The sequence below is a fragment of the Caenorhabditis elegans genome, chromosome III (genome assembly GCF_000002985.6).
Source record: "Caenorhabditis elegans chromosome III".
Lineage (NCBI taxonomy): Eukaryota > Metazoa > Nematoda > Chromadorea > Rhabditida > Rhabditidae > Caenorhabditis > Caenorhabditis elegans.
The window spans coordinates 11,681,771-11,709,239 of NC_003281.10; the positions used below are offsets into that span (position 1 = coordinate 11,681,771).

The window sequence follows — 27,469 nt, forward strand, 5'->3', positions numbered from 1 at the left end:
GCTTGATTTAATTAGAAATGAGCACCCGACCTCCACCCTCAGAACATTGGTTTTAGGTCGTCTCTTCTCTGAATACTAAGCAGATTAGCAGCAGAGAGTCTTTCTGTGCTATTGGATGTTTTGTAATCAGCACAACTTCATAGACTTCATAGATCTTTTTCTATAGTTTCCAAAGTTTGGTTTAAAGAGAATCTCACACCTCTCTTGGAATTTGAGTTTTTTATACAACTTTAAAGGTGGTTTAGTCGAATTTTTTTCATTGCCTTATTAGACTCAAAATTGTCTGAAAACACCGAATTTCATAATGAAGCATCTTGAAAACTTTTCATAAAAAAGTTATGACGGCTCAAAAAATGGCCTAAAATTAGTTAAAATTTGGAATTTGACCAACTTATCAATGTCGCAGCGGCAACATTTTTTTTTGAAATCACCGTTAAATTTTAAGTATACAAGTTGATTATCTTGCGTTTTAAACTTGATTAAGGTTTTTAAAAATCGATGGACGGCGAAACTTTTAATTTTTTAAATCCAAAACTCGCCGTCCATCGACTTTTAAATACCTTAATTAAGTTTAAAACGCAAGATAATCAACTTGTATACTCAAAATTTAACGGTAATTTCAAAAAAAATTGTTTCCAGCCGCTACGACATTGAGAAGTTGGTCAAATTTCCGATTTTAACTAATTTAGGCCATTTTTTGAGCCGTCATAACTTTTTTCTGAAAAGTTTTCAAGAAGTTTCATTATGAAATTCGGTGTTTTCAGACAATTTTGAATCTAATAAGGCAATAAAAAAATTCGACTACACCACCTTTAACCCCGCCCACTTCCTGGTTATTTCGCAGACTTTCTTCCATATTGAGCTATTCTGAATATAAATTTTGGAATTTTTTCTGAACTAGTTTGGATTTTGCGGTGTCAATTAAAGTTTTTTTGTAAAATCACTTTACTGATACTACCGACATTAAGACTATGACCTTGGGATCCTACTAAAGATATCATAATCACTAATTAGACGTTAATCCTTTATAGCAAACATCTAAATGATCAAACTATGATCTTTCAACATTCCCACGATGCCTTGCATTTTTCTCATGTAAGGAGTATGAAGCTTCTCACGTGGCAACTGCAGATCAACAAGCTTTGTTTTGCCAAATATTCACAAATTTGTAGGTACCCGCGGTGATTCATGATGGGACAATTTATATTAGAAATTTATAAGATCAGAATAGTCAGTCAGACACATTTATTCTCGAAATTAATATTCCATTCTTTTTTATCGTTCCTCTTCAATGATTTTTCACATCTCTCCGCTTCATTACCTCCTCTTATTGATCTTTCAACAAAAAAAAAACTTCTCGCACGAGCTTCAGAGGGCGCCACGTCTTCGTCTTCACCACTTCCACCGGCGTCGACGGCGACGCTCTCCGCGTTCCGACCGCCGGCAAGAATGATTCCGCCGCCGGTGGTTCTTCCACAGCAATATGCGCCACTGCCGGGCTTCACACCACTTTTGCCAGCTCAAGCAATGATGGCGAATTTCCCGCCAAATGCGCTCTACCAGTTAGGCACCCCACCGTTCGAGAATGGAAATAATCGGATTCGGTTCAAAGATGCTGCCATGGTCGTTCTGAGCAGACTATCATTTAATCAGAGAAGGTTAGATAATGCACATCAATGAGTCATGGTATTCTCATTAGCGTGAAATTTGAACACATGGGAATTAAAATATTCAAACCCCAAACCATAAGTACTAATCCTCTCGAAAGTTACCTACAAAAATCGTGCTTTTGTATTCAAACAAATAAGTATATATACATATATATATATATCTGCGTTGCGTTATTGACCATATTTATATAAAATGTTATTCAACCTCTGAATTTACATATTACTACGTTTTTAACACAATTATCAACTTAAACGTTCTCAAACTGTGAAAAAGGTTCGGAAGTAGTTTGAGGCCTATTAAAAAGTGTTACTACTTAGTTGATCACTGATATAATTAAAATATTATCCCAAACTTGAGGTTTTTTTGAAAAGGACACATAAATCACTAGTATTTTATCAATTACTCAATAAGAATCTCTGCTGAGCCTAGACCTAGCTAGCAGCCGAGCCTAGCTGCTAAGCCTAGGCATATCGATCAGTTTAGAAAACCAATTGCGACCCGGTTGCTCGTGTCAAACGAGCTCCCATTTCCGTTCCCCCGAAGATAATCGGTTGACCCACCACATTCGAGTTGCTCCGGAGTCCGGATATCCTTCCGGAACACCTTCAACATCTATTGTTAGTGCTCTCCGGGCTCTGCGGAAAAACACGTCGTCGTCGTCAATCAAACGTCATTGACCTCGAAAAGACATTTGGGTTCTCGCCGCTTGGTGCATAAATAAAAAATTTCACACACACTATGATGTGAGCATTTTCGAGTTTTTGTATCAAAATGACGCACTTTTGAGTCAGTTAAAGCCGATTTGAAGCCGCTGTGATGAACTGAACGAAATTAAAACATATAGAATACAAAATGATTACAACAATCAGTCAGAAGTGTGAATAATAATGCTATATAGTAAAGGATAATATAATTTTATATAGATTTTTATTAAAAAATGCAATAAAACATATTAGACATGCCGTACTAATAGAGGAGTACAAGTAATTTAGAAAACTATTGAATTTTCATCGAAATGGTTCTCTCTGGTTTTTAAACTGAAATGATTTTTATCGAAAAATAAAGAATTTGAAATTTCAGCGTTTTTTAAAGGCGCATAGGCGAAAAACGCAAAATTTAGCAGCTGAGTATTATTCAACCCATTATATTCAACCCAGGGATGGGCTACAAAGGATTTTTTTTCCGGAAAATCGGCAACTTGCCGGAATTGAAATTTCTGGCAAAACGGCACATTGTCGGAATTTAAATTTGTGGAAAATCGGCACATTGCCGGAATTTAAATTTGTGGAAAATCGGCAAATTGCCGGCAATTAAGATTTCCCGCAATTTGCCGAATCGCCGAATTTGTCGACAAAAAAATTTGTGAATTTCAAAATTGCCCATCTTGCTAATATTTATTCGTCACTCATAAAGTAATTAAAATTCTATTTTTAAAAATTTCTCTCTCATCGCGACGTAAGAAAACAAGACACAAGGTGTTGTACCTGATGACGTCACTGATCATTTTCGTTCATTTTTATCAGCGATTATCAGTTTCTCCACCGTCTTTTTTTGCCACCCCGCTGACGTCATAGTTTACTCCTTTTTCCTTCAGCGGCGCGGCACTGCAAGAGATGCGAATTTAAGTTTTTTTGTTTTGAGTATTATGCTTTTGATGGCTGAAAATGTCGACGAGCTTGTTGTCCAGGTAGGGTGATAGTGATTGAAATTTTTTAGGTTCTCATTTGAAATATTAAAGTGTTAAAAATAATAAAATCAATAATTTCAGCATGATCCTCAAAGATCTAGAAACGGCGGATAAGGTGATGAAGAAGGAGCCGGAGGAGACGCCGCCGTCCAGTGTAGATGCTTCACCATTACAGGTAATAAGGATAGTCTAGAGCAGGGGTGCGCTGGGATATTTCGGCATTTTCTGGGTTTTGAAATTTTTAAAAATTAGAAATTTCGGAATTTGATGGTGTTTTTAAAATGATATATATATATCATTTACTATATATAAAGCGCTTATTCCGTTTGTCCATAGTTTGTAGTCTATGTAGTTTTTGTAGTCTGTGAAGTTTTAGCTTCTGGAGGGATAGTGAGTTGGGCTTAGTGTAGGGATATAGTCGGGGTACTGTAGTGGTACAATAATGGTACAGTAGGAATACTGTAGGGTTACGGTAGTTTCAGAAAAAATATTTTTCAGCCCCAGAAGCCGGGGGGCTTCCATGGTAGGCAGGCTCGGTTTCAGGGCCTGCCTGAAACCTGCCCGCCAGCCTTTCGCCTATTTTCTGCACTTTGACGTGAATTTTCAAATTTGCAAATTTCTATTAATTTGTTAAAAATCAAATTAAGAAAGGAAAACAATGTGCATTGTTGTGAGGCGAGAGGCATGCCAAGGCCAGGCAGGCAGGCGTTCTAGCGCCTACCTAGTTAGTTGCCTTTGAGAGTTTTGAACTAGAAAAAAGTTGGTCAGAAAAAAAAATTCCTGACTTTTTTTTTGAATGAAACCTTAAATTGTAGAAATTGAAGGACTAAACAAGCACGTAAATATACAACACTAACTTAATTTTTTTGTTTTAAATTTAAATTCCATGCCTACGGGTTTCCGTGGAACGATTAAAACATAGGGAATTAATATGAAAAAAAAACACTGAATACACGAAAATTGAAAATAAAAAGGATGAGCAATCCTCATTGTATATTTACGATTAAAGGTGGTGTAGTCGAATTGTTTTTATTGCCTTATTAGACTCAAAATTGTCTGAAAACACCGAATTTTATAATGAAACTTCTTGAAAACTTCTCAAAAAAAAAGTTATGACGGCTCAAACAATGACCTAAAATTAGTTAAAATCGGAAATTTGACTTGCCAAGCGTCTGGAAACAATTTTTTTAAAATCACCGTCAAATTTCGAGTATACAAGTTGATTACCTTGCGTTTTAAACTTGATTAAGGTATTTAAAAGTCAATGGACGGCGAGATTTTTAATTTTTTAAAACCAAAACTCGCCGTCAATCGATTTTTAAATACCTTAATCAAGTTTAAAACGCAAGATGATCAACTTCTATACTCAAAATTTGACGGTGATTTCAAAAAAAAAAATGTTTCCAGCCGCTTGGCAAGTCAAATTTCCGATTTTAACTAATTTTAGGTCATTTTTTGAGTCGTCATAACTTTTTTCTGGAAAGTTTTCAAGAAGTTTCACTATGAAATTCGATGTTTTCAGGCAATTTGGGCCTAATAAGGCAATTTTAAAAAAATTCGCCTACACCACCTTTAATAGTAAGGAAGGACTAATGCTAAATATTCCTATACTCTTTTTTTTCGAACTTCCAGAAAACCACACCTTTTCTAAAACATCTGCACGTCCAACTCCACCCTCACCTCGAAAATGTCAGGGTCTCCTGAAATCGAATTTAAATAAAAATGAAGCATTCAAAAAAAAACACCTGCATCTAATTCAATACACACCTGGAAAAAGTTTCCTTTCTTTTTGACATTTAAGCTTTTCGATGTTTAACTGAGTATCCTAGGAGAAGTGACAATCGAGGAGGTGGGTATTTAAGTAGTTACGGGTTAGGAGATTATGGAAAAGTGTTTAGATATACTTATTCAGCTGAGCTAGAAAAATAAGAATAATGATATTATTTAATGGGGTGAGTTTTTTTTTTTTGGTGTTAAGAAACATTTTTTTTTTGAACGTTGGAGAACTGTTTTAACTTTAAAGGGCCGGTCGGCAAATCCCGCGAATCCCGCAAATTGCCGGTTTGCCGATTTGCCGGAAATTTTTAATTCCGACAATTTTCCGATTTGCCGGAAATTTTCAAATCCGGCAATTTTCCGATTTGCCAGAAATTTTCAATTCCGGCAATTTGCCGATTTGCCGGAAATTTTCAAATCCGGCAAATTGGCGATTTGCCGGAAATTTTCAATTCCGGCAATTTGCCGATTTGCCGGAAATTTTCGATTCCGGCAATTTGCCGATTTGCCGGAAATTTTCAATTCCGGCAATTTGCCTTTGCCGAAAATTTTCGATTCCGGCAATTTGCCGATTTGCCGAAATCTTTCAATTCCGAAAAATTGCCGATTTGCCGGAAATTTTCAATTCCGGCAATTTGCCGATTTGCCAGAAATTTTCAATTCCATCAATTTGCCGATTTGCCGAAATCTTTCAATTCCGAAAAATTGCCGATTTGCCAGAAATTTTCAATTCCGGCAATTTACCGATTTGCCTAAATCTTTATTCCGGCAATTTGCCGATTTGTCGAAATCTTTCAATTCCGAAAAATTGCCGATTTGCCGGAAATTTTCGATTCCGGCAATTTGCCGATTTGTGTCTTTTTGAAATGTTTTCCTGTTTTCTTTAGATATAATCATATAATTTTAAAAATAGATGTAGGAAAATCCATAGGATACGTACAATTTTGCCGATCGATTAAATTGAAATTTTGAAATTTCCAAAAATCTCGATTCCGGCAATTTACCACGAGTTCTGATATTTTTCGCGATACAAAACTTTCTGGTAGCAAAAAAAAACATATAATAAGGTTTTCTAATAAGATTTATACTTTTTTTGAAATCAAATTTTGATTTTCTTGCTAATGCAATTTGCTGACAAATTGGAATATAATATTTTATTCATATAATTTAATAATGAAATACGTTGGATGTTTTTGAAAAGCCTAACTAGTTCGTTCTCAGTTTCAGTCAGTAATGCGGCCTCCGCCAACAGCGCCACCTACCTCTGCAGCAACACCCAATCGGATTCTGCCATCCAGCAATGCGGCGTCACCATACGGATCTCCACTCGGTTCATCAATTCTGTCCAATCAGCCACTCGTCTTGCCATTCGCGCCGATCAACGGGGATTTTGATTTTAGCGCGGCGATCGCTGCCGCTTCACAGCCCAAAGGTCAGTTGGGATGGGGATTTTCGGGGGGTTGTTTTTTTTCGAAAAAATTTGGTTCTAAAAAATTTATATTTACCTACTTTCTACAAACTCGTGTGAAGCTTTTGATTAGTGCGAAAATTATCGAAAAAAATTTTTATTAAAAATTTTAAAATGTAACCGAATATAATTTCTAAAAAAAAGGATTATAGAACATATCCAACATTTAAAATTATTATTTTTTCGACTTGCCTAAAAAAATAAAATTATTGGATTTTCTTAATCTACTCTCTGTAATCTGGCTCGAAACACTCTTCCGCATTGAAAATTTCCGGCGAACGGCAAACCGGCAAATCGGCAAGTTGCCGGGAATGAAATTTCTGGCAAATTACCGGAATTGAAGTTTCTGGCAAATCGGCAAATTGTCGGAGTTGAAAATTTCCAGACATCCGCCAAATTTCCGGAATTAACAATTTCCGGCAAATCGGCAAATTGCCGGAATTAACAATTTCCGGCAAATCGTCAAATTGGCGGAATTGAAAATTTCCGGCAAAATAGCGGAATTGAAATTTCTGGCAAATCGGCAAATTGCCGGAATTGAAATTTCCGGCAAATCGGCAATTTGCCGGCAAACCGGTAAATTGGCGGAATTAAAAATTCTGGCACATTGCCGATTTGGCGATTTTTTGGTAATTGACGTTTTGCCGACAATTTCTTGTTTTGCTCATGTTTTTTAAAAATCAAATTTCAAAAAGGCACAGTTTTTAACCGTATTCAAAAAACCCTCTTTAAAAACGTTCGGCAAATTTATATCCGGCAAACTGCAATTTGGCAATTTGCCGGAATAAAATTTGCCAAACTGCAATTGTCGCCCTGTGCACTTCTAAAAGAGTACTACAAGGTGAATGATCAAGTGTTCATTCCAACGTAGTTGTGATAAGTATTTCATCCCTATCACCTTCCTTATCTGCGTGCCTTCGCATCACTTTTCTAATGTTTTCCGCCTAGAAATTGGAAACTTTTGATGCCCCTAGTTTTTTTTTTTTGAAACTTTCGTCATTTCGTTCTTTCATTTTTTCACCGGGGAGTTGAAAAGAAGAGTCGAACGAGAGGACGCAGAGAAGCGGAGAGTTATTTAGATCTTTTCTGTGCCCCGGGAGATAGAGAGAGAGATAGTTGTGTGTTATCAATGATGATTGTTGTCTCTGCGTATCCTATCGCACAGTTTCTTCGTCTTCTTCCCGCTTGTTTCTCTGGTAACTCTATTCGACAGGAATTGACGTCACTTTTTTTCTCAAGCGTTTCTCTCTACTAGGAGTCTCTAATCACACACACACACAGTGAGACCCCCGATAGTTTTTCCAATCTTCAACGTCTCCGATCTTCATCATCAGTTGACCGTATTATTATTATTATCGATAGGATCACATATTATTTTAATTTTTTTTTTTGGTCTACAGTTTCAATGGAGTCACTGGTTTTCAATGGACATTCTCATATGAATGGTATGAACTGGTAGGATGGATTTGAGCAGCAATACAATTAAGTTACTCGGAAAATTGAAGACTTTAGGGTTTTTCGCCTAGAAAAAATTATGAAGTAGCTCTGGAAATGTTAAATAAAATATTTAGAGAAGTAATGAAGTTACATCTAAAATGCGAACCCCTTTTCTTACAATTAGAAGTGGCACTAACTAAATAGCGAATAGTTTATTGAACAGATTATTTTAATACAAACTTGCATCGTAATTTAGTATAGATTTGACGGAGTGGGTCTCGCCACGATATCTTGACGACATTCGGCATTGTGTTTTATTTTAGATATTACACAACTGTTGATTTTTTTATTAAAAAAAACTATTTTATGAAATTTGATATTATTAAAGGTGGAGTAGCGCCAGTAGGGAAATTGTTAAAAACCACTCCTTTGGTCGCAAAATGACCAAATATCATGATAAAACTTTTCAAAAAATTTTTGAATATTTTTTATTCACTATCAAAAAATTCCCTCCAATTTCCTCAAAAGCTCTTTTTTTTTTCAAAATTTTGGCATGTTGCCAAAACTTTAACCAAAAATTGTGAAAAATCTAAAATTTTTTGGAGTGTTTTATTATGATATTTGGTTGTTTTGGATCATTTTGAGTACATTCAGACAAAATCCCCACTGGCGCTACTCCACCTTTAACTGTGCTGAGTAGGATAGGATTTAAGTGCCTAGTTTCAAGATTCTTCGAAAAATTAACAAAAAAAAACCGATTTTTTTCTGCAAAATGTAACACATTGACAGAAAAAATGACAATATCTCGATTGCAAATCTCTAAACCATCGTAGTTTGTGTTATGTTGCGTGTTTTAATGAATCGCTAGTCATCACTCTAAGCGAATCACATCACAATAATTATGGCGTTTTTCGAGGTGTGGGCAAAACTTTTTGCAGGTTTTCATTTTTTTTTTCTTCCAGCAATTTTTAAAAATATAGTTGAGCTACTCATTTTAAAGACACACACTTTTTTGAATTCTGAAAAGTCGAACTCATCATTAGCCTTCATTTTATATACATACGTTAATTAATATAAGCTAAACAATTATAAGACTTTCTAGGTTTGAAACTACATTTTTATTGTCCGAAAATTTAAAAAGTCTGAAAAAGTGAACCAAAACAAACGAAATCAGAATGTTTTGTTAAATCCCCCCCTATTTTTCTTCCGTATTAGATAAGCTAGATATAATTTTTATCAGAGAAAAATCAGAAAAAAATCTATTCAATTTCCTGTAGGATTTAGGTAGCAAACTACATTTTTATAGGCCAAAAAACCAAAAATTCAATTTCCAGAATGTAAAAATTATTTTAAATATAATCCAGACATTTAGATATACGTCCTTAAACAAAATTACACCTAGTTTTATTAAATATTTTGAACAACTCGAAAATTGTCTAATTTTCAACGAAATATTGTAGCAAAAAACCTAACTTTTCTTTAGTATTTCCAGGAGGACCACAACAAAACGGACTCGGCGGCGGCGGCGGAGGTGGAGGAGTACCGGGACCTTCTAGTGGAATTGCCGGAATGTCTGTACAACCACCAACTAGCAGTACACCATCCCAACAACAATCCGTACAATCACTTGAAGGCACATCTGGGCTCATTGGAAGTGCAATGAAGCCAATGTTGGGAATTGATGCTGTCAGCTTTCCAGGTTTGTGGGATTTTTGTACGAAAAATTCTGAAAAATCGATCAATTTGCGTCATATAATGTGGAATTTCGAAAAAAAAAATTCAAAATTGAATTTTTTCAAAATCGAGTAATGCCTAATATAGGCTTAAATAATTAATTCATGATTAATAGAACAGAATTTTTTTTAAATTTTTTAAACTGTGTTTCACAGAGTAATCACGCTAATGAATAATTAAACGAAAAATTAAAGAAATTTTAAAGTTCTGTTTTTAATTGAATAATTAAGCATAAGCTTATATGTTTTTAGGCATATAAATTTTTTTTTTAATTTTCAAAAAAATTTAACGAAAATCCATAATCCAATCAGTATATAAAAAATTTTGTAATAAAAAATTGCATTTTAAAAGTTGTTCTGTATAAAGTATAATGTACAAGCAAACAAAAACTTTTTCAATCAAAAAAAAATTGAATAGTTGAGCATAAGCTTATACGAGTAAGACATCAAAAAATATCATATTTTAAGAAAAAAATATTTGAAAATGTTGTATCGATAGTTATTTTAATTAATCCATTTATTTAAATAGTCATATTTTTCTTCCATTTTTTGGCAATATAGTGACAATATGAAAATATTTTTGTGGTAAAAAATTTATTTTAAAAATTGTTCTTTATAGAGTATAATATACAAGCTAATGAATGATTAAAGAATACAAAAATGAAGACTAAAAAATTTTCAGTTAGAAAAAAATTTAACTTAAAAAATATATATGATCATTCAAATAAAGCTATTACATTTTATTATATTAAAAATTTATTTTCCAAAAAAATAATTTTTTTGGCAATATTGTGAAAACATTCCAGTTATCGAACAGTTCGAAACCATTGTTTTTCCAAATCAGCGGAATTCTAAAAAAATATATTTTTTGACCGCATTTTTTTTGGCAAAAAAATTCCAAATATTCCCATTTTTCATCCTATTCGATTATTCTACAGAATTCGGCACAACGGACTGGCAGTCACCGATGCTCTCCGGCGGCTACAGCTCGAGCCCATCGCCAACAATGACGGGCGGCTCAATGCGAATGGGCGGTGGACCGCTGCACGGTGAAGATGAATCGAATCGAAAGCGACAAGTACGATTGCTAAAGAATCGAGAGGCAGCGAAAGAGTGCCGCAGAAAAAAGAAGGTAATTTTTTGGAGCGGAAATTTGGAGGGAAAAAAATTATTTTTTGGCTGAAAAATTGAGAAAAATTAGACTTTTTTAAGATCGAAAATCAGATTTTTTTTTGGTTAAAATTTTCAGAAAATCACGATTTTTGGACTGAAAATTTGGAAGAAAAAGGAATTTTTGGCTGAAAAAATGAAAAAAATTAGACTTTTTTTAGACTTAAAAATCATTATTTTTTTACTGAAAATGTGCAAAAAAAGTATATTTTTCGGCTAAAAATTTGGGGAAAAAATGAGATATTCTGACTGACATTACAAGAAAAAGTGCATTTTTTAGCTGAAAATTTCAGGAAAAAAAATGCGATTTTTTTAAAATTGAAAATCAGGTTTTTTGGTTAAATTTTCAGAAAATCAAGATTTTTGAACTGAAAATTTGAAAAAAAAAATTCTAGTTGAAAACTTCAGAAAAAGTTGTTTTTCGGCTCAAAAATCGAGGAAAAAAATAAAATTTTTTTGGCTTGAAAATCGGAAAAAAATCAATTTTTTTTTTGCCTAAAAATCGGAAAAAAAAACCAGTTTTAATTTAAATTGGAATTTTATTCAAATTTTCTGAAAAAATTAATTTTTTACCGTTTTTTACAAAAAAAAAATCCACCGATTTTCTAATTTTTTTTCTTAAATTTCGAGAAAAAAAATTCGTGAAATACTCCTAATTTTCACAAAATTTTAGTTTAAAATTTAGAGAAAATTTGAAAATCAAAAAAAAAAAATTATTTCAGGAATACGTAAAATGTCTGGAAAATCGCGTTTCGGTGCTGGAAAATCAGAACAAAGCACTCATCGAAGAGCTCAAAACGCTGAAAGAGCTGTACTGCCGAAAGGAAAAGGACGGAATGTGATTTTCCGTCGTTTTTTGTGCTCTTTTTGTGCTCTTTTTCCATCCCCCCGCTCCTCCTCCTCCTCAACAAGAAATCTCCAATGAAATCTCGTTTTTATTTTTATTTCCTAATTTTTGAAAGAAAAAAAATTGCTAAATATCTACTATTATTACTACATTATTATTATTATAAATGTTCCCATGTAATTTTTTTTGGAAAAAAAATAATTTTTTTCCATCTCCTCCTCCTTCCAAAAACACTCGCATAGTTAACTACTTTCATTCAATTAATTGTGATATCGATCGGTTTTTTTTGTCTGTTTTCCCCCCTCACTATCATTTTATCGATTTTTTCCTCTCCTCAAGTGTTTTGCCACGTGTAGACGGAATTTTTGGCGCGTTTTTGTGTAGATATCCATTAAGTGGGCGGGGTTTGTCCAAGTTTTTTTTTTCTTTTTGAAAAATCAGAGTTCTTAGGTGTAACTGCAAAGTTGTTTTTTTTTTTTTTTGAAATCCCATTTTTCCTAAAAACGTCCAAGATAGGGGCGGGGCCCAATTAGGTACCGCCCCCTTTTTGAACTTTTCGAATTGATTTCCCGAAATCTCGTTTTTCGCTTTTAAATTTCTAGAAAAAAATCTAATTTTTCCGAAAAAAAACCACCCAATTTTTTTTTTTTTTTGAAAACTGAGTTTCAGAAATACAGGCCACGCCCACAAAATGGACGAAGTTTATTCACCACTTTTTCAAAAATAATTTTTTTACGGTAAACTCAAAAATTCAAAATTGGGGCTTCAAAAATTTCTGAAAAATTCAAATTTTTGAAAAAAAAAACAATTCACAGAAAGGGCGGCGTTAACAAGCCACACTTATAAAATGGGCGGCGCTTAGCAAGCCACGCCCACAAAATGCACAAACATTGTTTTGTTTTTTCTTAAAAATGGTATTCCTAGTAAATGCACAAACCAAATTTCGTGTAGAAAAATTACCCAATTTTTAAAAATAAATTTTAAAAAGGGCGGAGCTTAACAAGCCACGCCCATAAATTGGGCGAAGCTTATTTGTCAATTTTTCGAAAGAAAAATTCCGGTAAATGCGAAAATTCAAATTCCGAGCTTCAAAAATCTCAAATATTTCCAATTTTCGAAAAAAAAAAGAAAATGCAAAACATGGGCGGAGCTTAACAAGCTTTAAGTCACCACGCCCACAAAATGGTCATTTTTGCGCATTTTCCCGACTACACGTGGCAAACCACTTCCCTCCGTTCCAATAGGAAATGCCGTTCTCTCTTTCCCAGTTTTCGTTTTTTTTTTCTTTCTTGAATCATACAACATTATTTCCTCAACTATATTTTGTATTCCTTCCGCGAAACCCAAACCACCCCTGTTTGCCATATTTCTGTTCAATATACTACCCATCCCATCATTCGTAGACTGTAAATTCGTTAGCTTCTCCATCACCAGTCAGCTTCTTCTTCAACCTGTGTAGTTTCTCTGAAATTTCCATTCATTTCCCCCCGCAGCAGACCAATCAAGAACACACAAAAAACTAAAAAAATGTATTGATTTATCGGTTTTTTTGTTGTTCTTCCTTGTTTCCACACAAAATATTCAGGAATAAATATAACATATCCCCCTAACTAGAAAAAGTACATCTGATCTCTGAGCTCCCGGGGAAAAAAATTGATTAAAAAAGGTGTGGGAATAACAAACCATAGGAAATTGGAGTTTACTGGGAAAATTTGGAAATTGGTTTTGGTTACCTGGCTCGCAGAGCACAATTTGTTCTGTTGAAATTTTTTGGTGGAAATCATGTGCTTTTGCTTCAAGAAATTGATATTTTTACAAATTTTTGTGCTTATCGTGTTAATTGGATCGAGCCATGAGCAAGGTAAGGGGGCTTTTTGGGAGAATTCTTTTAAAAAAATCAATAATTTTTTTGGAATTTTTTTGTCATTATTTGTAGAATTTTCAGCTGATAGTCGATAGGCTTTTGTTTAAAATAATAGCATTAAATTGCTAGAATTTCTTTTTTTTAATTTGTGCAATTTCAAAACAAAGTTTTTTTTGCCCGAAAAAAAGTCATTTTGCCACTTTTTGGCTGAAAAAAAATTGGGCAAAAATAAAAAATTGTCTGAATTTGTTGAAAACGGGTAATTCATATATGGAGAATTTAGAAAATCTAGGTTTAACCCGTCGAAAACTATTAAAAAGTGGCAAATATTTGGCAAAATGTGGCAGAAAGTGGCAGAAAGGCAAAAAGTGGCAGTGACAAAAAGTGGCAAAAAAAAGTGACAAAAAAGTAGCAAAAATTTATGGCAAAAATTCACAATTTTGAAACTCCTCTAAAATGGTTAATTTTGTAGTTAAAGGACTCAAAATTGATATTCGAACTCTAAAAAATTGCCCTTTTTCAGAATATAGAGGTTTTGTACATTTCCAGAAATTTTTTTTTGCCCGAAAAAAGACAATTTGAAAAAATTGGATGGCTGAAAAAAAAACAAATTGGGCAAAAATAAAAAGTTGCCTAAGTTTGTTGAAAACGGGTAATTCATATATGGAGAATTCAGAAAAACTATGCTTAACCCATCAAAAACTATTAAAAAGTGGCAAAAATTTCAAAATTTTTTTTTTTTTTAATTAAAAAAAAAATTTTTTGTTCGACATTCGAAAACTCTCCCAATTATCAGATTACATATTTTTTTACCACCTTAAATCACCATTTTTTTCAGGTTTTGGTGGTCCAATTGACGCAAAATCCACCAAATCGCAAACAACTACAGCTCAAACTACAGTACCCCCACCGGAAACTACAGCTGCCTCAGAAGTTCATGCGACCACTTCTGACACAAATCGAATTTCAATACTCATTTCTCTTTTTTCTTTATCTATAATCCAACTGTTTCCGTTTTTATAATTGAATTCTCAATGATATAAACCTAAACCAATTTCAAAGTTCCTGGGGTGGGGAATTGAATGAAAATAGGCGGAGTCTGGAGCACTTGAGCCCTGAATCTAGTTTCAGAACAAATCAGTTTTCAAATTTTTATAACTGTGTGTTGACTGAAAATGAGCTTCTATTTGATTATAGCTATGGTATCCATGGTTACCATGAGCCATGGTGCACCACAACTTCAGCTAGGCCTTGGAAATTCTATGATGCCGGAGGTTCATGCAACAGGTAGGCTTTGGAATGTATTCACGTGGTGCCAGGCTGTCCCATTACGGTTTGATCCACAAAAAATGCGGGAATTTTTTGCCCAAAAAATGTGACGTCAGTACACTCTTAACCATTCGAAATCAGTTGAGAACTCAGCGTCTCTTCTCTCGCATTTTTTGTAGATCTACGTAGATCAAGCAGAAATACGACATTCTGACACCACGTGAGTATTGGGTAGTGCTCTAGAAGCCTAACAATCTTACAAAAAGTTTTGAAAACCCCAAAAGATTTTCCAGTTTTTAGGATTTTCTCGCAGCCGAAAACATTTTTTTAGAATTTACAATTCCATTCCAGAAAACTGTCCAAAAGTTTCTCCAAAGTTTAAAGAGCTTTTAGATTTTTTGGATTTTTAGAATTTTACGATTCCATTCCAGCAATTTCTGAAAATTTTAAGTTCCCGCAAAAAGCTTATTTTCAAATATTTTCATAACATTTTCAAATTGCCGGCAAAATGTAACTTTTATTTGTGCCCCACTGACCAAAAATGTACTTAAATCAACGAATAATCGCTTAATAAAAAACGACAATATTTATTAAAGTGTGGCTAAAAATGGGCCTTATTCTCCAGAACTTTAAACCGCCATAACTTTATTTAAAATAAATTTTCAAAACTTCTCATTACGAAATTCGGTAGTTTTAGGTCATTTTAGGTCTAAAAAAGCAAAGTCTCAAATTTCGGTACTCCACGGGGTTTAAAAAATTAACGATTTCAGGCTTAAATTTTAAAGCTTTTGTTTTCTAAAATTTTTTTGATCTCTAGAAATTGTTTGAGAAGCTTGAAATTAGCGCCATAAACATTTCAGAGAAGGATCGATGCACCATGATGTTTTCTTACAAATTTCAGGGTTTTTGCACAGAATATCAAAACTTTAAAGTTTATTGTTGCAGCTAGGGCTTCCTTGTAAGCGTTAAAATGCCTGCCTGTTTGACCTTAAGACCTGCCTCTCAAATCCGCGCCGTTTTCCTTACACTTAATTTTCATAAAATTGATAGAAATGAGAGCATTAGAACATTTGTAAATTCACGTATAAATGCAAAAAATAGGCGAAAGAGGGGAGGCAGGCAGGTTTCAGGCAGGCATCAGGGCCCTAAAACCGCGCCTGGCTACCATGAAAGCCCTAGTTGCAGCGAAAATTTTCCAAAAATTAACATATTCTTGTTAAACCAAATAGTATCCTCAATTCCAGCCCTAATCCCAATGCTAACCGGCACCAATGTTCCTGAATCAGAAGAAGAAATCGATGCTCCAATCTATGATCAACGCGAAGTCGAGAAGATCCGTGGAATTGCCCATAACATTGCCGAAAACGCGAAAAATCCGGAAAAACTGATGCCAGACTTCATGGCCGCCAATCCGGGGATCATGTCCACCATGGAGTCGTTGAAGCTGTCAGATTTCGGAAAAACCAGCACAGTGGTGCCGTCGATTTCCACGTCACCGGGTCCGATTTTCACGTTGGCAAATGGGATTCCAGCTGTTGGCACTCCTGGAACCCAATCCTCAACTACTGTTAAGGCTTAACTGATTATGTGTGATAATAAAGACAATCTCTGTTGATTTTCAGCTATTCGGAATTTTTTGAAGATTTTGATAGATTTTTTATACGATCGGAAGATCGGATTTTATCTATGGAAGATCAGATCCTCAGGATTTCTTAGGTGGAATCTGATCTTCCATGCCTGAAATTTTCAGCATTCACCTAAGGAGTTCGCTTGAGGTAGATGAAGTTCCGCCTGAACTAGATCCGATTCCACCTATGGAAGATCAGATGGAAGATCAGATCCCACGAATGAAAGTTCATGTTCCACCTATTGAAGATCGGATTCCACCTATGGTAGATCATAACTTTTGGAAGATCAGAATTCATCTGACTGGTAAGCTAGATGTGGTTCTACTTATGATAGATCAGATTCTAACTACTTTAGATCAGAATCCACCTATGGAATTTTAGATTTGACCTTTGGAAGATCAGATCCCACGAATGTAAGTTCAGATTCCACCTGCTGAAGATCAGATTCCAAATAAATGTTTTTTTAAATTTTCAAAACAATTAATATTTGTCACGTGTTTGCGTTTTGATTGGATTTATTGTGTTTTTCAAAATTCAAAACAAAAATCAGTATCAAAAAATCAATACTCACTTCTTCGCCAGAAAATGGAGGATTTCAATCGTCGTGCCGAAGAATTGGATCAAGTCGAGAAGAACGTCAGTTTAGGGTTGAAGAAAATTCAAGAGTATGTAACGTTTATCAAATCTTTCAATCATTATCAAATTTTCAGTGAAATGGACAGTATCCAGCTGGAAGTCGAGCCAGACGACGTGGAGATTACGTCGACTAAGCGTGGATTCTGGGAGCACGACATCACGAATTTGTCGCCGTTTCCGGTTGTATGCAGGGTCCGAGCCACCAGCCCATCGATGTTCGTGGTGAATAAGAATGTGTTCTTGTTGAAGCCCATGGATTTTTTTAAGTTGATGGTTGGTTTTGCCACGTTGCCGAGTATTTACTGTGGCATACTGTAAAGGTACTATTGTACTGCAGCAGTTTTGTTGGAGTACTGTAGGGGTACTGAAGGAGTGCTGTAGGTGTACTGTAGTGTTAATGTAGCAATACCGTAAGACTACTGTAGGAGCGTTTCAGGGATGCTGTAGAAGAACTGCGGGAGTACTATAGGAGTACTGTAGATTAAAAAACAGGAATTTTCTTTGGTTACTGTAGGTACATTGTATGACATAGTAATCTAGGTGTAAAATTGGGTTACTGTAGTAAAAACTAGTCCAATAGTCCAGTTTAAAAAATTCCATTTTTTTTCCAGATCTCCCGCAAGCCCGGACAAATCCGTTCCCACCACCTCAAAATAGATGTGACACAATTCGTGGACACCTTCAACCCCATCAACCTCCTCGACTACTTCATCGCCTCGAATCCGTTCAAGACATTTGTGGTTCGGTATCACGGAGCACCGAGATATTGGTCCGATGCGTTAGAGATGAACAGTTGGCTGACTGGTGAGCAGTTGAATGAGCAATGGGAGAAGGAAATGAAGAAGACATCCCAGGAGAAGAAATCGTCGTTGGAAACGAGTGAAGTGAGCAGTGTGAACGAGTTTGTGGATGCTGAAGAGGATAATTTCCCTGTTCAACGGGTAAGTCTTGTGTGCCTGCCTACCTATACCTACCTATCTCTTTTCAGGCCGCGATGAACATCACCAATGTGCTCACAGTGGCGTCACAAGTTCCAGATGAGTCGAATAAAAATGAGCCCGATTCGGATATTGATAGTGTGGTGAGTGGGACGATCGATAGTGAGCTCGCGAATCTGAAGATCTAGTCGTGTCGAAGAATATTGTGGAAATAAATTAAACTACGTATACAAAAATGTTTCCCCCGAATAAAGTGTATATCGATTTCCGAACCTACAAGTTTTATGACCCGTTTTCCGGTGTTGATATAATAAATTCACAAAAAGCCACACCTCATTCAACTATAAAACTAGCCGCCTCGCTCGGCGCATTTCACTTCGCAAAAATGATTTTCCTTCTCTTAACTCTACTATGGATCCCCGCCACGTCATCAGAAGAAGCTATGCCATATTTGAATTGTGATACTATTGTAGGTTGGGTACTGTAGAGGTACTGTAGAGGTACTGTAGAAGTACTGTAGACGTACTGTGGAAGTGCTGTAGAAGTGCGTTAGGATTACTGTAGTTTAAAAAAAGTTGTTGTGTTTTGAAGGGAGATTGAGTTAGGGGTAGTGTAGGAGTATGGTTGTGGAACTTTAGTAGTACTGTAGGTGTATTGTATTGGAATTGTAGGGGTACGTTAGGGTTACTGTGTTTCTGTAGGAACACTCCTGGATTACTCCAGTAGTGCTGTAGGGGTACCGTATTGGTACTGTATGGGTACTATATAGGAACTATAGGGGTACTGTATTGGTACCGTAGGAGGTACTATAGGGTACTGTAGAAGCACTTTAGCATTATTCCAGGAGTGTTGTAGGATTACTGTAAGATTACTGTAGGAGTACTGTAGCTTCAAAACCAATTTCAGACCGGAGACTTCCACTTTCAAATGATCAGATTCGCGCGAGCGATGGAAGTTGGTGACAAGCTCACCATGAAAGGAAAAATCATGAATCCTGCGAATATGTAAGTTTCAGAAATTGCAAATTTCCAGGAAAATCCCAGAAAATTCCAGGTCCTACCTTCATCTTTATCAGGGCTTTAATAGTGTCTACGAGAAAAGTCCTCTTTCGCTTCACATCAGAGTGCAGTACCTGAGAAACTCAATTATCTACAACAGTTGGTTTGTGAGTGTTAGGGTTACTGTAGTTGCATGCCTACCAACGCGCCTACCATCTCATGTTTAGGTTATACTACTTTCAGGGAAGTTGGGGAGGCGAACAGTTCTCCCAACAGCCGTTCCTCAGTGGCAACTACTACTCAATTTCAGTTCTGTGAGTTTATAGATTTCTGAGAATTTTTATTATTTTCTATTTCAGCAAAGGACCCACCTACTACAGTATTTATATGGGGAACCTACTGATAACCAAGTATGCATTCAGAAATCCCGCAAATTGGCAAATTGGAAATTTGCTGGGTTATGGAGATTGGACAGTTACCTCTGTTTCAATGTAAGTACCGACTATGTAGATATCGATTCTTTTACTGAAAAATTTTAGGACCTGCGTTCGTCCGGGAGTTCCGACAACTCCTGATCCAAAAGCAACTACTACACCGACTCCGACCACCACAAAAGCCCAGAATATTATCGCCGAGGATCCGAATGGTGGACAACTTGGAGGCGGCGAGCTGGTTGTCACGAACCCGGGAAGTGTCGGGTCAGGGAGTGGGAATAGTGGAAACTCCAGTAACAATAACAATAGCTCTGGAAATAGTAATTATGGAAGTAATAACTCTGGATCCGGAAATGGGAACTCAAATTCTGGAAATGGAAATTCTGGAAACGGCAACGGAAATAATGCCGGCAATTCTGGCAATGGTAGGTGGCCGAATATTTCGCGCACCCGCTACCGCCTACAACCGCAAGTTACCGCCCGCTACCGTCCGCTACCGCCCGCTACCACCCGTTACCGCCCGTTACCGCCCGCTAATGCCCGTTACCGCCCGTTACTGCCCGCTACCGCCCGCTGCCACCGGCTACCACCCGCTACCGCCCGCCACCGCCTGATACCGTTCGCTTCAACCCGCTACCTCCCGGTACCTCTTGCTACCGCCCGCTACCGTCCGCTACCGCCCGCTACCGCCCGCTTCCACCCGCTAACGCCCGCTACCGCCCGCCGCTACCGCCCGCTACCGCCCGCTACCACCCGCTGCCGCCCGCTGCCACCGGCTACCACCCGCTACCGCCTGCTCACGCTTGCTACCGCCCGTTACCGTTTGCTATTGCCCGCTACCGCCCGCTACCGCCCGCTAGCGCCCTCTGTCGTCCGCTAACGCCTGCTACCGCCCGCTATCGCCCGCTACCGCCCGTTACTGCCCGCTACCGCCTGCTACCGCCCGTCCGCTAACGCCCGCTCTGTCGTCCGCTTGTGCCCGCTCATTGTAACCGTACCTGCAGAACTTATTGAAAAACAATCACATAAGGCTTCAGGTAATGGAAATTCTAATGGTAACAATGGTAATGGTAGCAATGGCAATGGAAACGGTAATAATGGAAACGGAAATAATGGTAACAATGGGAACGGACACCCCCAGTACCCATACCCCGTGCCACCACATGGCTACTATCCTCCAGGCTACCCATACCCACCCGGATACCCGTACCCACCACCAGGAGCATTTTATTACCCGCCAGGTTAGTCTAAATCCAAAAATAGGCAGGTAGGCACAAAGTTGTCTTTCAGGAGGCATCCCGCAAAACGGAATGAATGGACAGAATGGTAATGGACAGCCGAACATTATTGTGATCAACTCGGGCGGTAATAAAAAGAGAAATCGTGGAGGTAATCTCCGGCCACAGTTTGATGTTGATTTGGATGGTGGTGAGATTATAAGCTGGGCGATCTGGAAAAATTTTATATTTTCAGATGAGGATGAGGAATGTTGATTGGCTTCAGACTTGATTAATTGTTAATTTTAATGAAGTTCTTCTTTTTTTCTTCTTTTTTTGCAGGAAATAGGGGGCTTAGAGTGAGCTGCAGGACGTCAATAAGTCTCAGGAGTCGAATACTAATTTCAACTAATTCAATTACAATGGTCCCGTGTTTGATCCCTGGATTCCAAGCCATCTCTGAACAGAATTGACCATCCGGAGCCCCTAGGAGGATCCATAGATTCTCAGGTCAACCAATTCCATCTTTGCAAATAATCGAATTCAATAGGAAATGTTCATGCGATCAAACTATCTTGTAAAAGGGCGGTGGTCAACAATTGCGAGGAGAAAAAAGTGAAAAAAGAAATATTCGCGTCTCCAGCTGATAAATTGGTTACCAGCAAAACCGGTTTGAAAGGGGGGAGACGATTCAGCAAGAAGGGAAAAAACGGAAGAACAAGGCACATTCGGCTGATTTTTGACAATGTCAAAAAGGAAATAAGTAAACTGGCGAGATAAAAATTCATGTCGGTCCTGGAATATTTAAGGTGTAATTCGGAAGGTGCTTGTAGTTCTCGAAGACCTGGAGCTCCGGGGGTAAACTGAAGCATCCTGATCTTCTTGGGCCTTCTTGGGTTCCAGATGATCCTGAGGCTCCTGTGACACCAAAGATCTAGCTTGTCCTGGAGGTCTGGCATCTCCTTGGAGTCTCGGGTTTCCATAGGCTCCTGGTGGTCCCCTTGCGGGCTTGGGGAATCACGCCCAAAAAGTCTTCCAGATGATGCTGGTGGTCCTTGTGGCCCGGCATGGGGCTCCTGGGGCTCCTGTGAGGCCTACAGATCTAACTTGTCCTGGAGCTCCGGAGTGAAATCCCGGGCTTCCGGAGGCTCCTTCTCGGCTTGAGGGGAATTATGTCCTAGCTAGACCAGAAATAAAGATAGCACATGTTCAATGATGTTATCACGTTCCTTTCCCCTCAAACGGCCTGACCATCATCATGTGTTTTCTGTGTTGTGTCACCTTTTCGCCCCAATCAAACCTAGAAAAAAAAGTAAAAAGATGGAAAACAGGAGAACAAGTAACTTCCTCCTCTCGAAAATTGGTTCCTTGACAACCGATAGAACTTTGAAACCTGAAAAGTTAAAGTATAAAAGGGTTTCCCTGGCAACCGATCATCATTCTTTCATCTCAACGAAGAAGAAGAAATGGAGGATATCACTCGCAGAAATGCATATCGCTTTGTCGCCTATGCGGCTGTCACCTTCTCCGTGGTCGCTGTGTTTTCGGTAAGAAGATCCTGCCAGGATTAAGGTAATCAGTACAGTTTTTCAGCTTTGTGTGACCATCCCAATGGTGTATAACTACGTGAACACCGTCAAGACCCAGATCGACCATCAGATCTCGTTCTGCAAGCATTCCGCCCGTGATATCTACTCAGAGGTCAACCATATCCGCGAGAATCCAAAGGTGAACAACACCCGCTTCGCTCGTCAAGCCGGATATGACTTTGACACTGGAGCCGTCGACTCATTCGCTTCCTCTGGAGGCAGCGGTGGAGGTGGATCCTGCTCTGGATGTTGCCTTCCAGGACCAGCAGGACCTTCTGGAGCACCAGGAAAGCCTGGACGTCCAGGACGCCCAGGGGCAGGAGGGCTTCCAGGAAACCCAGGCCGTCCACCAGCACAGCCATGCCACCCAATCACCCCGCCACCATGCCGCCCATGCCCACAAGGACCACCAGGAGCCCCAGGAAGTCCAGGACCACAGGGAAACGCCGGAGCACCAGGGCAACCAGGACATGGAGGAGGTTCCGGAGCACCAGGACCAGCTGGACCAAAGGGACAACGTGGAGCCCCAGGACACCCAGGGCAGGCTGGATCTCCAGGTCGCCCAGGAGTCGATGCTCAATCTCAATCCAACCCAGGAGCGCCAGGACAAGCTGGGCCACAAGGACCACCAGGACCATCCGGAGCTCCAGGAGCCCCAGGAGGACCAGGATATCCAGGACCACCAGGGCAAAAGGGACCATCCGGAGCTCCAGGACAGCCAGGATCCGACGGAAACCCAGGAGCACCAGGACAGCCAGGACAATCCGGTGGATCCGGAAACCGCGGAATCTGTCCAAAGTATTGCGCCATCGATGGAGGAGTCTTCTTCGAGGATGGAACCAGAAGAAAGTAGATTCTTTAGAGAATTCAATAAAGCATTTCATATTTCAAATATTATTTTTATTATTTCCATTTTGGCCTTGCCGAAAATTACAAAAATAAAAATTTTGGAATTTTGGAAGAATTTTCATAAATTTGGATTAGTAATTTTTTCCTAAGATTATTGGTACGTTTCTGGACCTAGCCAATAATCCCAGCCGCGCTACAGGGGTTTTTGTCTCGAATTCATTTTTAATGGGTATATGCCTTGCAAAAAAGGGAGGTAAAAAAATTTTGGAATTCTGCCGGAATTGAGCTCACCCCCTTTTTTACTACTTTCCCTGAATCTTGTGAATTTGGCTTAGCGATTCTTTTCTACTAAAATTGTAGAATTGAATACCACATTATTCATTGATTTTATTCATTGATTTTATTTCTGTGCCTGAATATGGCGGATTTTTCGCAATATTTCCGTTCTACGTGCTTACTTTCAAAATGAATAAAATGAGGGTCGAACTGTAATTGGGAGTTTGTGATTTACTTACAACTTTAATTTCAGACGTACTGAAACCCTGGAATTTTTTGGAAAGTTACCGCATATTCTCATTTAGTGCTGGAACCCAGAACTCAACTTTTTAAAAAATCTCAAATATTTTTCCGTACGTACTTTAGTCCTTTTTTTTTTGAAAACAATAAAATTGGATTGCAGAACTATTTTATTACTATTGTATTAAAAATAAATCCACAAATCTGAGTAAAAATTAACGTCTGCGGAAGGATCCATCGTCGAAGAAGACTCCTCCATCGATGGCGCAATACTTTGGACAGATTCCACGTTCTCCGGATCCACCGGATTGTCCTGGCTGTCCTGGTGCTCCTGGGTTTCCGTTGGCTCCAGGTTGTCCTGGAGCTCCGGATGGTCCCTTTGATCCTGGCGCTCCTGGGAATCCTGGTCCTCCTGGGGCTCCTGGTGCTCCGGATGATCCTGGCGGTCCTTGTGGTCCGGCTTGTCCTGGCGCTCCTGGCGTGGATTGAGATTGAGCATCGACTCCTGGCTGTCCTGGAGCTCCAGCTTGTCCTGGGTGTCCTGGGGCTCCACGTTGTCCCTTTGGTCCAGCTGGTCCTGGGGCTCCAAATCCGCTTCCAAATCCTGGCTGCCCTGGTGCTCCGGCGTCTCCCTGTGGTCCTGGGCTTCCTGGGGCTCCTGGTGGTCCTTGTGGGCATGGGCGGCATGGTGGTGGGGTGATTGGGTCACACGGCTGTGCTGGCGGACGGCCAGGGTTTCCTGGAAGGCCAGCTGCTCCTGGGCGTCCCGGACGTCCAGGCTTTCCTGGTGTACCAGCAGGTCCCGCTGCTCCAGGAAGGCAACATCCCGAGCAGTCTCCAGCTTGACGCTTCTCGCGGAGGGTGGCGTTATTCGGGCTGGCGCGAATATGGTTCACCTCGGAGAAGATATCGCGAGCCGAGTGCTTGCAGAACGAGATTTGGTGGTTGATCTGCGACTTGATACCATGCACATAGTTGTAGACCATAGGCAGGGTGATGCAGAGCTGTAAGAAGGGAACTTACAGAAAATTCTATATATTTAATTCGAGATTTCTAAGATCCTTACCGAGAAAACCGCTACCACTGAGAAGGTGACAGCCGAGTAGGCAACGAAGCGATAGGCATTTCTTCTAGTAATTTCGTCCATGATGATCAGAAGATGCCATTCCACCAGTTTCAAACCTCCTTTTATACCATCTGTTTACAACCACAACACCTCCCCAAAAGGAGGAAGAGGAAGTTTTGTGATTGAGTCCTTGACAATTTCCCACCGACACCACACGTCGTAATTGAAAGAACTGAACGAATATCATCTGGTTCTTGTGATAATGGGACGGGAGGTAATAACTTCCTAGTTGTGGCGCTTCCTCTGGGAACGGCCTGCCGGAGAAAAAAGACAGAAAAGTTGCGAAATTTTCGCGACCTTGAGGTTTTACTTTCTTTGACGAATTCAATTAACAACTTCAAATTTCAAATCATTCTTTATCACAGACAATAAATTAAATCAACCGGTGGCACATCAATTTTTGCATACAAAAAAAGCAATCAATAATTCGGACAAATCGTCTTGTCATTCTCGCTGACCGGCTTCGCCTCCTTGAGCAGGTACTCGTCATACAAACCGTCGCGAGTAATCTCTTCTGGCGCACGGTTTCCGTATTTTTTCATGAATTCAACAACTTTCTTCTCGTCGACCGAGTTCATTTCCAGCCGTGATCCCCATCCGACAAGGGCCAGTGGCTGAAAATAGGAGTTTAGGCTTGAGATTGGGCTTAGGCTTAGGCTTAGGTATAGGCTTAGGCTTAGTCTTAGGCCTAGGTTTAGGCTTAGGCTTTGGCTTAGGCTAAGGCTTAGGCTCAGGCTTAGGTCTAGGTTTAGGCTTAGGCTCAGGCTGAATCTTAGGCTTAGGTATAGGCTTAGGCTTAGTCTTAGGCCTAGGTTTAGGCTTAGGCTTTGGCTTAGGCTAAGGCTTAGGCTCAGGCTTAGGTCTAGGTTTAGGCTTAGGCTCAGGCTGAATCTTAGGCTTAGGTATAGGCTTAGGCTTAGTCTTAGGCCTAGGTTTAGGCTTAGGCTTTGGCTTAGGCTAAGGCTTAGGCTCAGGCTTAGGCCTAGGTTTAGGCTTAGGCTCAGGCTGAGGCTTAGGCTCAGGCTGAGGCTTAGGCTCAGGCTGAGGCTTAGGCTTTAAAAAAATTGTTTCCAAAAACTTATTTTTAGTTGGCATACTGAAAAAAAATTGAATTTTTTTGTAGTTTTTTTGTCTTTTTTTTTTTGGTTTTTTTGGAGAAATTAGAATTTTTGCTTTTCGTTTTTTGGTCAAAATTTTTTGCAACAGCCCTGTTAGGCTTGGGCTTAGGCTTAGGCTTAGGCTTAAAAAATTGTTCTTTTAAAATTGTTCGTTTTTAGCTGGTATGATAAAAAAAAGTCGATTTTTTTTGTCATTTTTTGGTTTTTTTTTTTGGGAGAACTTTGACTTTTTTGGTCGAAATTTTTTTGCAACAGCCCTGTTTGGGTTACATTAGGTTTTGGCTCGGGTTTAGGCTTAGTCTCAGGCTTAGACTTAAAACATACCCTCTCTGCCGTAAGCTTGATATACGGCGTAATAACGTGACGATAGATACATGACGTCACCAGCTGCCTCAACTTGTTCAGCTCGTCCAAGTCGACACACGGATGGTACAGGAGCACAATTGAGCCGTGCTCCAAGTTATGAAGCCACCGCTGAACAGGTACGTACAGGTATTCGCCGAAGCGGGCCCAGTTTGGACGGTGGTCTCCTCTGAAAAATTGCTTTGTGATTAGTCAGGCAATGATGAGCGCCCGACATCTCTCGGGGAACCACATGACCTGTAGGATGTCGGGCGCTTCCTTTTGTGAGAAGAGATACGTCCAACTGAATAATGTTAGCAACCGACATCCCCGGGGTTTCGGCATAAAAACGAAACTCGCTAGATGTCGGGCATTAACATCGAGAGGATATTGTCCAGATTAGCGTCCGACATCTCCCGGGTCTCCCTATGAACCTACCGAATAGGAATTCGATCCTCATAATCAATCGTCTCATCCATACATCTATGCATCACCTGATCCTTTTTCGGGTCGTAAGAGCTATTTTGCTGTACCATGTCGAAAAACTCAGAATCGATATCCTTCTGCACGGCATAATGAATAGAATTCAGACATGTAAATGCGCTGAAATCCTTAGAATCCCAATCCTTGATGAGATTGGTTATTCCGTCGTCGCAAGTTGTCAGCTTACCCATTACTGCGCCCATGTATCCAAAGGTGATGTGGGGTAGAATGGAGAGGATTATGAGGAGCCTCATCTGGAAATAATTGTTATCTAAGAGAATGTAGGAAAAAAATTGAATTTTGGCAATATTTTATTAATGTATAATTTTTAAATAGCAATAATGCTCGAAAAGCCCAAAAAGTTAGAGTTTGTAGCTTTAAAGGGCTGTAAGTCTGTAGGTAAAACATATATCAAAAAGTTGTCAACTAGTAAAGTGTAGGAAATTAAATTTGCAATATTTTGATAGTTGATCATTTTTAAATAACAACACTGATTGGGGAGATAGGAGGGTTTGAAGTTTTAATTAGGGGCTACTTTCAATAGAGTGTGTGGCTTTAAAGTGCCATAAGTCTGTAGGTAAAACAGATATCAAAAAGTTGTCAACTAGCAAAGTGTAGGAAATTAAAATTTCTATACTTTACTAGTTACCAATTTTTTAATAGCAACACTGAT

General features: G+C 38.7%; 8 protein-coding genes and 2 non-coding genes across 16 annotated transcripts in view; 8 read left to right on the plus strand and 2 right to left on the minus strand.

The window, feature by feature from the left end:
- The window catches only part of crh-1 (CREB homolog crh-1), a gene marked incomplete at both ends in the record, with an annotated part of 36,215 nt that extends 24,004 nt beyond the window's left edge, over positions 1–12,211 (plus strand). Inside the window, 6 exons of one of the 7 annotated variants that reach the window (NM_001268206.3) lie at positions 1,192–1,658; positions 3,440–3,533; positions 6,362–6,566; positions 9,532–9,738; positions 10,711–10,904; positions 11,665–12,112. In NM_001268206.3, the coding sequence (NP_001255135.1) occupies positions 1,192–1,658; positions 3,440–3,533; positions 6,362–6,566; positions 9,532–9,738; positions 10,711–10,904; positions 11,665–11,784 (1,287 nt within the window). Of the gene's footprint in view, positions 1–1,191; positions 1,659–3,439; positions 3,534–6,355; positions 6,567–7,741; positions 8,048–9,522; positions 9,739–10,710; positions 10,905–11,664 lie in introns of those variants that run through there. The other 6 variants (NM_001027690.4, NM_001027692.4, NM_001027688.6 and 3 more) reach the window with 6 other exon arrangements.
- Positions 12,212–12,365: 154 nt separating this feature from the next.
- Positions 12,366–13,399, plus strand: Y41C4A.29. Its single transcript, NR_052764.1, has one exon. It is a non-coding gene; the product is annotated as an Unclassified non-coding RNA Y41C4A.29 (non-coding RNA).
- Positions 12,596–12,676, plus strand: Y41C4A.31. The gene has a single exon (NR_101858.1). It is a non-coding gene; the product is annotated as an Unclassified non-coding RNA Y41C4A.31 (non-coding RNA).
- A 105-nt stretch (positions 13,400–13,504) lies between the features above and the next one.
- Positions 13,505–14,714, plus strand: Y41C4A.22 (MS Related Protein). The gene is made up of 2 exons (NM_001268208.3): positions 13,505–13,650; positions 14,492–14,714. The coding sequence occupies exons 1-2, from the start codon at positions 13,572–13,574 to the stop codon at positions 14,674–14,676; spliced, it is 264 nt and encodes an 87-aa protein (NP_001255137.1). The 5' UTR covers positions 13,505–13,571; the 3' UTR covers positions 14,677–14,714.
- An 88-nt stretch (positions 14,715–14,802) lies between these two features.
- Positions 14,803–16,537, plus strand: nssp-36 (DUF148 domain-containing protein). The gene is made up of 2 exons (NM_001392213.1): positions 14,803–14,940; positions 16,167–16,537. The coding sequence occupies exons 1-2, from the start codon at positions 14,829–14,831 to the stop codon at positions 16,499–16,501; spliced, it is 447 nt and encodes a 148-aa protein (NP_001379269.1). The 5' UTR covers positions 14,803–14,828; the 3' UTR covers positions 16,502–16,537.
- Positions 16,538–17,098: 561 nt separating this feature from the next.
- Y41C4A.7 (FACT complex subunit) lies at positions 17,099–18,390 on the plus strand. Its single transcript, NM_067112.5, has 4 exons — positions 17,099–17,215; positions 17,261–17,459; positions 17,798–18,127; positions 18,175–18,390. Exons 1-4 carry the CDS (start codon positions 17,136–17,138, stop codon positions 18,310–18,312), a joined length of 747 nt encoding a protein of 248 aa, NP_499513.2. The 5' UTR covers positions 17,099–17,135; the 3' UTR covers positions 18,313–18,390.
- A 98-nt stretch (positions 18,391–18,488) lies between these two features.
- Positions 18,489–21,092, plus strand: pqn-84 (Galectin). The gene is made up of 9 exons (NM_067113.7): positions 18,489–18,593; positions 19,031–19,128; positions 19,178–19,289; positions 19,366–19,436; positions 19,482–19,613; positions 19,662–19,981; positions 20,594–20,797; positions 20,847–20,984; positions 21,030–21,092. Exons 1-9 carry the CDS (start codon positions 18,510–18,512, stop codon positions 21,047–21,049), a joined length of 1,179 nt encoding a protein of 392 aa, NP_499514.3. The 5' UTR covers positions 18,489–18,509; the 3' UTR covers positions 21,050–21,092.
- A 1,131-nt stretch (positions 21,093–22,223) lies between these two features.
- Positions 22,224–23,321, plus strand: col-95 (Nematode cuticle collagen N-terminal domain-containing protein). The gene is made up of 2 exons (NM_001383002.2): positions 22,224–22,320; positions 22,367–23,321. The coding sequence occupies exons 1-2, from the start codon at positions 22,240–22,242 to the stop codon at positions 23,213–23,215; spliced, it is 930 nt and encodes a 309-aa protein (NP_001370157.1). The 5' UTR covers positions 22,224–22,239; the 3' UTR covers positions 23,216–23,321.
- Positions 23,322–23,881: 560 nt separating this feature from the next.
- Positions 23,882–24,995, minus strand: col-96 (Nematode cuticle collagen N-terminal domain-containing protein). Its single transcript, NM_181982.4, has 2 exons — positions 24,794–24,995; positions 23,882–24,731 (listed from the first exon to the last, which is right to left on the minus strand). Exons 1-2 carry the CDS (start codon positions 24,872–24,874, stop codon positions 23,943–23,945), a joined length of 870 nt encoding a protein of 289 aa, NP_871711.1. The 5' UTR covers positions 24,875–24,995; the 3' UTR covers positions 23,882–23,942.
- A 203-nt stretch (positions 24,996–25,198) lies between these two features.
- On the minus strand, positions 25,199–27,052 carry Y41C4A.8 (DUF3105 domain-containing protein). Its single transcript, NM_067114.4, has 3 exons — positions 26,752–27,052; positions 26,296–26,503; positions 25,199–25,467 (listed from the first exon to the last, which is right to left on the minus strand). The coding sequence occupies exons 1-3, from the start codon at positions 27,048–27,050 to the stop codon at positions 25,273–25,275; spliced, it is 702 nt and encodes a 233-aa protein (NP_499515.1). The 5' UTR covers positions 27,051–27,052; the 3' UTR covers positions 25,199–25,272.
- Between the last annotated feature and the right edge of the window lie 417 nt (positions 27,053–27,469).

What these genes read in the sequence shown, in the direction of transcription:
- Y41C4A.22 (NM_001268208.3), top strand. Translation starts at nt 13,572, where the DNA reads ATGTGCTTTTGCTTCAAGAAATTGATATTTTTACAAATTTTTGTGCTT. An exon ending in TGGATCGAGCCATGAGCAAG is followed by an intron (nt 13,651 to 14,491) that starts GTAAGGGGGCTT and finishes CATTTTTTTCAG; the next exon opens with GTTTTGGTGGTCCAATTGAC.
- nssp-36 (NM_001392213.1), top strand. Translation starts at nt 14,829, where the DNA reads ATGAGCTTCTATTTGATTATAGCTATGGTATCCATGGTTACCATGAGC. An exon ending in GCCGGAGGTTCATGCAACAG is followed by an intron (nt 14,941 to 16,166) that starts GTAGGCTTTGGA and finishes CCTCAATTCCAG; the next exon opens with CCCTAATCCCAATGCTAACC.
- Y41C4A.7 (NM_067112.5), top strand. Translation starts at nt 17,136, where the DNA reads ATGGAGGATTTCAATCGTCGTGCCGAAGAATTGGATCAAGTCGAGAAG. An exon ending in GGGTTGAAGAAAATTCAAGA is followed by an intron (nt 17,216 to 17,260) that starts GTATGTAACGTT and finishes TCAAATTTTCAG; the next exon opens with TGAAATGGACAGTATCCAGC. An exon ending in TGGATTTTTTTAAGTTGATG is followed by an intron (nt 17,460 to 17,797) that starts GTTGGTTTTGCC and finishes TTTTTTTTCCAG; the next exon opens with ATCTCCCGCAAGCCCGGACA.
- pqn-84 (NM_067113.7), top strand. Translation starts at nt 18,510, where the DNA reads ATGATTTTCCTTCTCTTAACTCTACTATGGATCCCCGCCACGTCATCA. An exon ending in ATCATGAATCCTGCGAATAT is followed by an intron (nt 19,129 to 19,177) that starts GTAAGTTTCAGA and finishes AGAAAATTCCAG; the next exon opens with GTCCTACCTTCATCTTTATC. An exon ending in TACTACTCAATTTCAGTTCT is followed by an intron (nt 19,437 to 19,481) that starts GTGAGTTTATAG and finishes TTTCTATTTCAG; the next exon opens with CAAAGGACCCACCTACTACA.
- col-95 (NM_001383002.2), top strand. Translation starts at nt 22,240, where the DNA reads ATGGAGGATATCACTCGCAGAAATGCATATCGCTTTGTCGCCTATGCG. An exon ending in CCGTGGTCGCTGTGTTTTCG is followed by an intron (nt 22,321 to 22,366) that starts GTAAGAAGATCC and finishes ACAGTTTTTCAG; the next exon opens with CTTTGTGTGACCATCCCAAT.
- col-96 (NM_181982.4), bottom strand. Translation starts at nt 24,874, where the DNA reads ATGGACGAAATTACTAGAAGAAATGCCTATCGCTTCGTTGCCTACTCG. An exon ending in CAGTGGTAGCGGTTTTCTCG is followed by an intron (nt 24,732 to 24,793) that starts GTAAGGATCTTA and finishes CCCTTCTTACAG; the next exon opens with CTCTGCATCACCCTGCCTAT.
- Y41C4A.8 (NM_067114.4), bottom strand. Translation starts at nt 27,050, where the DNA reads ATGAGGCTCCTCATAATCCTCTCCATTCTACCCCACATCACCTTTGGA. An exon ending in GAGGATCGAATTCCTATTCG is followed by an intron (nt 26,504 to 26,751) that starts GTAGGTTCATAG and finishes GCAATTTTTCAG; the next exon opens with AGGAGACCACCGTCCAAACT. An exon ending in TCAAGCTTACGGCAGAGAGG is followed by an intron (nt 25,468 to 26,295) that starts GTATGTTTTAAG and finishes TCCTATTTTCAG; the next exon opens with CCACTGGCCCTTGTCGGATG.